The 10,437-nt window shown below is 51.4% G+C and overlaps 1 protein-coding gene across 1 annotated transcript in view; it reads right to left on the minus strand.

The window, feature by feature from the left end:
* Positions 1-5,226: 5,226 nt before the first annotated feature.
* HADHB (hydroxyacyl-CoA dehydrogenase trifunctional multienzyme complex subunit beta) overlaps positions 5,227-10,437 on the minus strand; it is a 16,397-nt gene continuing 11,186 nt past the window's right edge. Inside the window, exons 9-15 of the mRNA XM_006032359.3 lie at positions 9,949-10,070; positions 8,435-8,514; positions 8,305-8,352; positions 7,656-7,743; positions 7,128-7,202; positions 6,553-6,717; positions 5,227-5,360 (exon numbers count right to left, since the gene is read on the minus strand). Coding sequence (XP_006032421.1) covers positions 5,325-5,360; positions 6,553-6,717; positions 7,128-7,202; positions 7,656-7,743; positions 8,305-8,352; positions 8,435-8,514; positions 9,949-10,070 — 614 coding nt within the window. The 3' untranslated portion in view covers positions 5,227-5,324. The remainder of the gene's footprint in view (positions 5,361-6,552; positions 6,718-7,127; positions 7,203-7,655; positions 7,744-8,304; positions 8,353-8,434; positions 8,515-9,948; positions 10,071-10,437) is intronic.

A 10,437-nucleotide genomic window follows, 5' to 3' on the forward strand; every position in this document is an offset into this window, starting at 1 on the left:
GCAAAGTCGAGGTGTGCAGGTGAGGGCAGGTCTGCTGCACCCTTGCATGGTGCTGGCCCCCAGTGCACGCACATGATGCTCTTCTCCCGCTGCCCCACAGCTCCCGTGTCAGGGGTGACTGTCGTTTTGCTCAGAGGTTAGGCACTGGGTTTGTCTGGGCTGGTTTGGACAGAGCTGATCCTGCCTCAGGCGGGAGTTGGACTAGTTGTGACCTGTGCAGCTCCCTTCCAGCCCCACGGCTGTAGGATTTTAAGACCAAAACCAGCTGCAGGTCCTGAAAACGCAGTCTGGAAGAAGGAGAAGGGAAGCCCGAAAGAGCTGGGCTTGAGAAGAGAGGGAGGAGACATGATGCCGCATCAACCATAGAAACGCTTCAAGGGAACAGGGAGGGAGGCAATGGGCTCAAGTTGCAGAGGTTTAGGTTGGATATTAGGAAAAACTTTCTCACGAGGAGGGCGGTGAAGCACTGGAACAGGCTCCCCAGAGAGGTGGTGCAGTCTCCATCCTGGCAGGTTTTGAAGACCCGAGTAGGCAAAGCCTTGGCTGGGATGATGCAGTTGGAGTTGATCCTGCTTGGAGCAGGGGGTTGCACTAGACGTGCCCTCCTGAGCTCCCTTCCCACCGTAATTTTCTATGATGATGTGATTTGTGTGCCTACGACATGCCCTGGAATAGCAGCGGCCCCTTGTTTTGGAAAAGCAGAAAGAAGAAGAAAAAAAATTCTTTCCTTGTTGCCAGGAATTGAGCAGCAGCAGTGAGAGACCAGCCAGCTCCACGCTCGCGCTCTCTGAGGGTCACGTGCAGACTTTACTTTTGCTTTCGCTCAGTAAAGTGATAGAAACTGCTCTTACTGTATTTGCTGCATATAACATGCACCGCACTTTCCAGCAGCTGGGGTTTTTGAAGGTGTGTCTCATATGCAAGAAAATGCAGTTGTTCTCCAGTGGCAGCAATCGCTGATGCCACTGCAGTGCAAAGGTTCAGGCATCTTATCATCTCAGGAAGTGCTAGGAGAAGAAATAACACAGTGTAGAGGATCTCTCAGCATTGTGAGTCCTACCCTGCTCCTCGGCCCTGCGGAGCTAGTGCTATTACTGCAGACCAAGGCCACGCTCCCTGCACAGAGACCATCGCAGGGTTCTCCAAGGAACAGAAAGGAAGCCGGAGCAGGCTGCGTTGCATACACGGGCCCCCCTGGCAGTCCCAGCAGTTCGCTGGTTTTAAAGAAATAGAAACTAGAGACTTCACTCAATTCAGACCGGAAACAAATATCAAAAACACTTGGTTAACAGTGAGGAGGTGTTAAGAGAGGAGTCTGCCCTGAGGACCCCGAAGCAAAGAGGGGTGTTAGCTCTCTGGGTGGAAGTGTCCTGTAGGGTAATTAAATGTTGATGCGCTATTCTCGTCTCTCAAAACTATTTTCCTTTCCGCAAGCCGCGTGCCCGACTCCCTGCTGGAGGTGCATTGTGTCAGCCGAACGGGCCCAGCAGTGCTCTGCTGCTGATACAGCTTGCTAAGCCCCAGCTGAGTTATTAATGACAAGGGTTTCCTCTCTTCCAAACTGCTCCTAATTATCTCCTCTCTGCACAGCAGGTTTCTAGAGACGAAAACAGCTGCCAGGTCTCTGCAGTCCTGGTCCTTCTGTCATAAAAAGATGTTACGGCTTCTGCTCCTGGAGATGAAATCAGGAGCTGCGTTCTTTTTAACTGGGTTTTCTTCCCTTCCAAAAAAAGGGTCTATTCTAACGTGCATTTGTGAAGACATTTTGCACGGTCTGTCGCCTATGCAACGTGCTGCGGGAAGAGGCTGGGAGGGCCAGCAGGCGTCAGCAAAAAGCAGAAATAAACCTTCAGCAAAGCAGCGCGGTCCCGTGACTGTTTTCACGTGGTGCTTTTAAAGCGTGGTTGTAGCAGTGCTGCGTGCGCCAGAGGGAGGGAATAACTGAGCAAGAGCCTGGGGGTTAAATAGGAGGTTGTAGACCCCGGACTGCGCCTGTCAAACAGCACAGTGAAGAAGCTAGGAGGAGGATGCACATGGATCAGGGCTGCGCTCGAGCAAACAATCATGCAGTTGCAGCACAAGAAAGGGCAAAAACGTGGCGTGTACAAGTGGCCGTAGTCATCAGCACCATGGTCCTGGGGACGAGGACGCTAGGCAGGAGAGCTGCTTTTAAACCCTGGCTGTGCGCGTTTAATCCCATCCCTTCCCAGCACACTCCACCTGGGAGCTTTCACGTAGGAGCCGTACAGGGGCTTCTTCTGATGTCTACACGGCATCTGATCATTTTGTTACACACGCTGGTGCTCATTTACTCTATTTGCAAGACCTTTCACTGTGCATGTGCCTTTGGGCATTGCAGCAGGTGTTGATAGCCGGAGGCTCTCTACCACAGTCACAGGTGGTTGAACTAAGTATAGCCCCAGGTATGGTCCAGGGGCTGGTACAACAGGAATCCAGTCTTGATCTGGGCCTGCGGGTACGCCCATACCACAAAGGGAAAGACTGAGGATGGGATCAAAGGCAGGCTGGGAGGCGTGTGAAGTACCTGATATTTAGCACCGTGGTGCTTTCCGTGCGGAGATTTAACGGCGCTGTCACGTCACCTCCTTTTTATGGGCAGACTGTAGTAGAGAGAAACGACTTGCTAAAAATCAGAGAGCAGGTCAGAGCTGGTGCCCTCTGGAGTCCCAGCCTACTGCCCCGTCACCCCACGGTCTTCCCTGGCATAGCACGGGGACATGAGAGCAGCTCCCTGCATGGCAGGTTTCTTGGCAGCCAAGCGTGCTGCGATGGATCCGTCACCACCAACCTGATGAATCGCCTGCGGCAGGCGGGTCTGACAGCTTCTTTACGCAGGGAGGGGAAATCTCCCATGCTTCAGACCCCAGGAGCGTTTCACCTTCTGGCACCAATGATTCATTCAGTGGCTCCTATGAAAGCATCTCCCATTTTGCTTAGCAATACTATTGTAAAGCGTATTACTAGAAAGCACTAGGGCAGCCTCCCCAGAGAGGAAGGAGTCTCCATCTTCAGGGGGTTTCAAAGCCCGGCTAGACAAAGCCTTGTCTGGGATGATGTAGTTGGGGCTGGTCCTGCTTGGAGCAGGGGGTTGGACTAGATGGGACCCCCTGAGGTCCCTTCCCACTCCCATTTTCTATTACTATTCTGGCTGTGATGCCCCCTTTAATCTATGAGTTCAGAAGTTCATCAAACAGTATTTCATAGCATTGCTCACCGCCGGCACGCAAGGGCAGACACAGCGGGTGCCTCGTGGGACTCGTCTCTACCCCACTAGCATGCACGTGGGGTTTGGAGTTGAACAGTCTGGATACAGCCCTCCTGAGCTTTGCTGGTTGCCACACGGGACAGGGAGAAACCCACCTCCCTCACCCTTTTGCTCCATGTGTCAGGGTTGCTAAGCCTCCCTCAGAGGCACTGGGTGTCAGATGCAGCCCAGGCTGGGGACGGAGACAGGGCTGTGCCAATGCAGCCCCGCAGGGTCCTGCCTAGTCTTGCTGCTGTCAGGGCCGACTGTACAGTTTTGCTAAGAGCTTGGAAAAGAGATGCATTGGGCTGGTTTGGACAGGGCTGATTCTGCTTCAGGCAGGGATTGGAGTCGATGCAACTTCTGCAGCTCCCTTCCAGCCTCACCGCTCTAGGATTTCTTTGAACCCTCTCCAAGACCGGTGTGGTTTCAGGTAAGCAACCGAAGCCTGAGGTAAGGAGCTGCGAATTGGCTCAATATTCCAAATGCATCAAGTCAACAGAGGCTGGGGTTGCTCTTCACTTCTAAACATCAGGCCACTTTGGGGCTTATCTTGGCTAGGCTGTCTCAGGCCAGCAACATGGCTCACTGCAGCTTCAGTTGACAGGACCACTGCAGGTAGTAATGTATCAGCTATTCACATCGTATCCAACAGATTTACCGTGCAATGCAACAGCAATGCATTTGGGAGCCAGCATGTGTGTGAAACGTAGCGTACGCTCCTGCCTTATAAAGCTGAGGACAAGCAGCAGCAAGGTGCACACCTTTCTTTCCCATTTTGCCACAGTAGAACTGCCCGGGCATGGCCCATGTCACACAGCTTCTCCATCATCTGTGAGACAACAGCATTATTCCTAAGGTGCAGCCTGCAGCACCGACTGCAAACTGTCTTAACGACAGGACTGCCGAAGGCAGAGACAGAGACTGTGCATTAAATGACCTGGAGCAGATGACGGCTGCAGAAGAAAAAGAGCTGGGGGAAAAGCTTCCAATGAGGCTTCCTAGAAACTGCCAAAGAATCTGTTCCCTCCCAACACCGAAATGGCACAAGCCACAGCCCGTGTGAAGTACTGCAAGATGACTGGGGGACCAAGAGATGACTGAGAGAAAATACAAGCCCAGGCAGGCTGATGCTAAAGCAAGCCTCCCGTTACTTCAGCTGTATGTTCGGCTTGGAGAGCACCGCCCATCTACACAGGGGACAAGACAATGCAACCGAAACCAAGTTTGCTACTGAATGCAAGTCATCTCCCACTGCTGCAAACCGATGTTTCCAGGTGCTACAGAATTTTGCATTGGGCACAAGCTCATATTTGTGGTCAGGGAGCAGTTGCAGGCTGAGGACGGTTTCATAAACGGCATCAGGTAGGCTTTTTTGCTGTGAGTCTTTTTAAACAGGATTCTGAATGACTTCTGTAGCACAGCGTGGAGCCCACGGCAGAGGCCACAGGGCCCCTTATTCTAATTTTACAGGAACCAGAACAGGCCCAACCAGGGATGGTGCCAAGTAAATAAAACCTCAGAATAAGCAGCACTTGAAACCCGCAGCGTCAGCAGCAGAAAAAAAAAATGTCCACTCTGAATTCTTCTCTGGTTTATTAAGGCAGACAAGCGGTGACAGACACTCGTATTTAATGCAGTTAGTCACTTCCCCAGGCTGTCGCACTCTGCAGCAGCCTTCCTTGACACAAACCAATACCGTTTATGTCCTTCTCTTTAAAAGTTACACGCCAAACAGATGGCTGAGCCTACAGACAGATGCAGCAAATCCTCCCCGGTGCAAAACGTCATGCCTCACGCTGGCAAGCTGCATTACCCACTAAGAAATCCTGTCTATAAAACGTTACCGCTGAGCTGTGGTTTGCTACGCAAACCCCCGACGCTGATGTAAGAGCTATGATAAACTTTTTTTCATTGCCAGGGATTAACTAGGAACTATTTACAAAGGCCACCAGAAATCCTTTCCAGGAAGGATCACAAGGATGCTTTTATTAATGCATTGAAATGGCATTGCCTGGCACAGGACACATCCCAGTCCATTCGACTGTCCCTTGCTCCGTTACTGGGGGTAGAGTTCCACAAGCATGGCGTGGCCCTGAAACGGAGGAGAGAAGCACCATTATAGAAAGGCAGTGAGGGGAGCTGGGCCAAGAAAAGAGACTTGCTTCCAGGAGGTGCTAACCATGCCGCTGGAGCAGGAGGACTAACGGAGTCAACTCGGTGCCAGGGCTCTCCAGCACCGGCTCAACTGGCGCCACCCCAGAAGTGCTACTGGGGATGAGAAGGCATTTGCTCCAGGGGAGGGGTGAGGCCTGTCACAGGCTGCTCAAGAGCTACCGAGGAGGCCTGAATAAACCTTGCTTCCACTGAGCCCCAGCTTGCTCTCTCTGCACCTGTTTGTTGCAGACACAGGACTGGTCTGGATGTGGCCTCAAACCACACCAAGGCATTTAGACAAGTCCCCCAGAGCAAGCAGTACAGGGGCTGAACCAGCACTTGTGCAGTGCCTTCCAGACAGGCAGCCTGGAGCACAGAACTGTCTCACCTCTCTTCATGCAGGGATTTTCTGGGGGAAGAACCCTGCTGAGACCAAACCTGGAGGTTCCTGGCTAGAGGGTCTTGCCCCCTGCTCGGGTCAGACCAGTGCCAGGTATGGGGTCAGGAAGGATTTTCCCCCCTAGTCAGATCAGCATAGACTGGGGGGTTTTGCCTTCCTCTGTAGTGGGCGCACAACCTCCACCTGAGATCTCTCAAGAGTAATATTTGCAGCAGCAGGACACTGGCTGCTGTGGTCTCCCTGCTTTCCCTGTGGAAGGGTTGGGTGTGATGTCTGGTGCTGCGTCAGGGCTAACAATAGTTTTGCCAAGAGGCTGGACAATGGATTTGTCTGGGAGGGTTTGAACAGGTCTCATCCTACCTCAGACAGGGGGTTGACCTAGATGGCCTATGGAGGTCCCTTCTGGCCCCACTTCTCCATAATGTTATGATTTCCTAATACCAGCACAAGGAACTTGACTAACCACAGCTTGGTGGGATCTTTGGGACTGGCTGCCCAAGACAAACCCCAGAGCAAAGCGAAGAGGCGGCTACTTGAACTTCTCTCAGGGTCTCTAGACACTGACTGCCACCACTGGCCATCAGCAAGAGGTGGAAGGAGTGACAAAGAGGACCACTGCAAAAGCAAATCCAGCTGTTTCCATTAGGGATGCCTTAAGGAGAGGTTTCAAAGCTGCACTGATGTGCACAGAATCAGAATCCCCGGCACCGAGAGGAACCAGGATTCTTACCTGACCTCCTGCGGCACAGGCAGCGACCAGCCCGTACTGCCCTCCCTCCTTCTTCAGGCGGTGAGCGGCCGACATTACCAACCGGCAGCCGGTGGCACCAAACGGGTGTCCCAGGGACAGGGAACCACCCCAGTTGTTGAACTTGTCCAGAGGAGGGGCTCCAACCTGCAGGAACAAAGGAACGCATGGAAGGCCCCTGCCTAGGTGCTGCCAGGGGAAGCAGTCAGTGCGACGTGTGCTCATCTCTCTCGGTGGCCACTGCACAAGGGCTCCCCGTGCTTACAAGCAACACAGGCCTAAGGCTGCCAGGTTATACGGCAAGGTGGCTAGAGAGCAATTTGTCTCCCCGTCAACTTTACAATCCAAGGAGCACCAGAACAGTGGCCGTGCCTTTGCTGCCTGTGATTTGCCAGTGCCAGAGGTCGCATCTAAGTACCTCTGCAAGGCCTCGGGAATACCAAACTAAAACGGTTAGTCTTCAGGACACAAAACAGCTTCCCTGGACACGCTACCACAAGCCCTGGCATGGCAATGCAGGCCTCCTCTGTGCGTTACTGCCCCCAACGTGCCCTTACCTTAGACTTTCTGCCCATGTAGTTCTGGGCAAACCAATCCGAATCCATAGCTTTCAGGTTAGCCAAAATCTGCCCCTGGAAAGGAAGCAAAGACAACTCAGCAGAGACAGCAGCATCTTTAGACAAAAGCGCAGAGCAGAATGGGAGCAAAGCAGCAGTCTCTGTACCCTGAGTTTCATCAGGACGAGAAGAGTTAATGTCACCAGCTCCTGGGAACCTCATTTATATGGGCCACATCACAAAAAGATCACAGCCCAGACAGAATAAAGTGGCCTGATCAACTCACCACGCTGCCCACTCAAGACAAACCAAGTACACAGATTACTTGTGCACAAGCCATTGTTGCATAAGATAACTGTCTCTCTCTACATAATCCTCTATCTGATGAAAGCAGCTTAAGAGCATATTCTATCTGCACATGAAAACAAAGTCTAGAGCAAGGCCTTAACTGCTGAAGAAGCCAGACAAGCCACTCAGTACTGCTGGACCTGTGACTTCCCCTGCGCACACTCTGCTGGAGATACTTACGGCAAAAGCTTCGTGGAACTCAAACACGTCGACATCAGCCAGCGTCAGGCCGGCCTTCTGCAGCACTTTGGGAGTCGCATACGTCGGGCTAAGGGGAAGCGTTATAAGAACAGGTTGCATTGATGCATGCTCACCATGGAGTCAACCCCCTTCCCACCCCCCATCTGCCTACTGCGCTCCTGGCCTGAGCTGGAGTTTTTCACCCACCCCACACAGGCTGAGGCAAGCGGACTGCTCCATTTCTAGAGCTAGCGTTCATCTGCCTTTTTCTGCTGGTCAGGGGAGTGGAGACCCTAAGGCTGATCAGCTGCATTTCACCACACTCAGCTTCTCAAGCTCTCTCAGCATGACTACTCCGACTTCCTGCTTGGGGAAAGCTGTGAACACTCATGTCCACGCCATAAACCTGAAGGGCACACATGAGTCTACTGTGACTCTGACGTTGCAGCCTTCGCCTCAGCCCCTTCCCTCTCCACAGCATGTTCATACTCAGGTCCTCTGGGGCAGGGCCAGCTCGAGGTTTTGGCAGGGGGATCCCAAACCCCATGAGGCATTCAGCATCACAGCAAGCAAAGGATTCAGCACTAGCAAGTGACAATACCCAGCAATTCGAAGTGTCTGACAGCACCAACCACCTCCCATCACCTACCCCAACAGGAGCTGGTCCTTTGGATCCTGGGACACGTACACGAAGTCCCTGCACAAAAGAAGCGCTGTTAGAACCGGAAGGGGGAGAAAGTGAGGAGCGTTCAGAAGGCAGAAGAGATGGTTCCTCTCACCTAAGGTAGGCCTTTGGTTTATAGCCCATCGCCAGAGCCTTCTCCTCAGACATGAGCAGGACCGCCGAAGCACCGTCCGTCTGAAACAGCCAGAAGGTCCCAGTCAGCGACTACACAAGTACTCTCATACGGTGCAAGCAAGACAAGTCGCTTACTACATGTCTGTGCAGGGCCCAATCTTGGATGCCCCTTCCAGAGGCACTACTGTAGTGCAAATGCACAACTGGTATTTACACTTTCACATAACCAGGCATCAGCAAGCTAGTGTCAAAGGGAGGCTTCAGGCAAGAAAACAGCTGGGGAGAATCCATCTCCCAAGAAAACAGGAAGAAGCCTGCTCACCGGACAAAGAACAAGCTGAAATACCAAGTAACCATCAATCAGTCATGCATTGGCGGAGGCAGATGGACACAATGACCTGTGACTGGCAGTTCAGGCAGCAACGATACAAAGATGTGGCTCTTCACTCAATTTTCGGCAGGATGCAGGTCTGTGTAGGCACCATTTTGGCAGCTGTCTGCTTGCACGGTTTGGGTTTCATAGCTGTACAATTGTTGCATCTGTGCAATGATTACTGCTGTTGAACTGCACAGTGTGCTCAGGACACGGATACCAGGTTGTCTGAAGCAGAGATTACTTCCACAACAACCTACAGATTCGCAGTGCACCTTCAGCATCCAATATATGACTAAATATATATCCAATATATAATTGAAGAACTGCTATTCCCCTATGGGTCCCTTGAAGCTCCAAGCAGTGAATATTGGTACATACTTGAGAAGGCCCACCATAACTTTATAGCCTGAAGAAAGAGCAGGCTTATCCAGAACATGAGGAGAGCTTATTTTTAGCCAGTACAGACATTCCTTTGTGCTGCACATAAGGATAAGATCACCACCTTTGAAAAAAAACTTTCAAAAGCTTCCAGAATCACAGAAAATGAGGGTGAAAGGGACCTCAGGAGGTCACATCTAGTCCAACCCCCTGCTCCAAGCAGGACCAGCCCCAACTACATCATCCCAGCCAAGGCTTCATCCACCCGGGTCTTCAACACCTCCAAAGATAAGAGATTCCAAAATCTCTCTGGGGAACCTGTTCCAGTGCTTTACTACCCTCCTAATGAAAAAGTTTTTCCTAATATCTAGGAAAAAATCTCTCACTAGGAGGGTAGTAAAGTACCAGAACAGGCTCCCAGCTGAGCAAGAGCAGCTGAGCACCCAACTCCCAGTGACAAGTCCCACTTGTGCCTTTGAGAATCTCCCCTTTGCCCTCCTCCAAAGGCAACTAAAATGAAGCCAATGGGCAAAGCATTCTAAAAGCTTCACAGCTCACATGCCTGGGTTGTATTTCTTCCACTGAATTTACCCAAGCGCAAGTGTCATTTTACAGTCCCGCTATAAGATCTGAAAGCAGCAATACCGCAGAAAAGCCAAAGTCTCAGAAACGCACAGCAGGGAGAACGATCCCTTGTTCTCACGCGTATCAGCACACAAGTGGGCAGCAGGGAACATTACCAGGAAGGAAGAGTTGGCAGCCGTAACCGTCCCATAGGGCTTGACAAAAGCAGGCTTCAGTTTGCCCATCTGCTCCATTGAGGAAGGGCGGACTCCATTATCTTTGGAAACAGTATCTCGGCCTGTTGAGAAAACATTGTGATTTCAATCTGGATTCCCAATCAGAGCATACAGCGGGGATGTTTCAGGTACATATAACATGAAGATTCCTTCACTTAGACTAAATTTTTTTTAAAAGTACATGCATTTCTCTTTCAAAATAAATCTACTGGAATTTAAGGTTCTGACAACCTATGTTAAAGCTTACATTTACCATACTCTATCTAATTTAATAAACCGAAAACATATCCAAGCAGCTTGTGTTTGCTGCTAAAATTTTCAAGAAAGTCCAACCACCGATCTAGCAAAAGCCTCTGGCTGAGAACTAGAAACACAAATTTGCTGAAAGGCTAAATTTTTAAACAGGAGCAGTGCCGCGCCGCCCCGCCC

Source organism: Alligator sinensis, unplaced genomic scaffold (genome assembly GCF_000455745.1).
Source record: "Alligator sinensis unplaced genomic scaffold, ASM45574v1 scaffold8_1, whole genome shotgun sequence".
NCBI classification, from domain to species: Eukaryota; Metazoa; Chordata; order Crocodylia; family Alligatoridae; genus Alligator; species Alligator sinensis.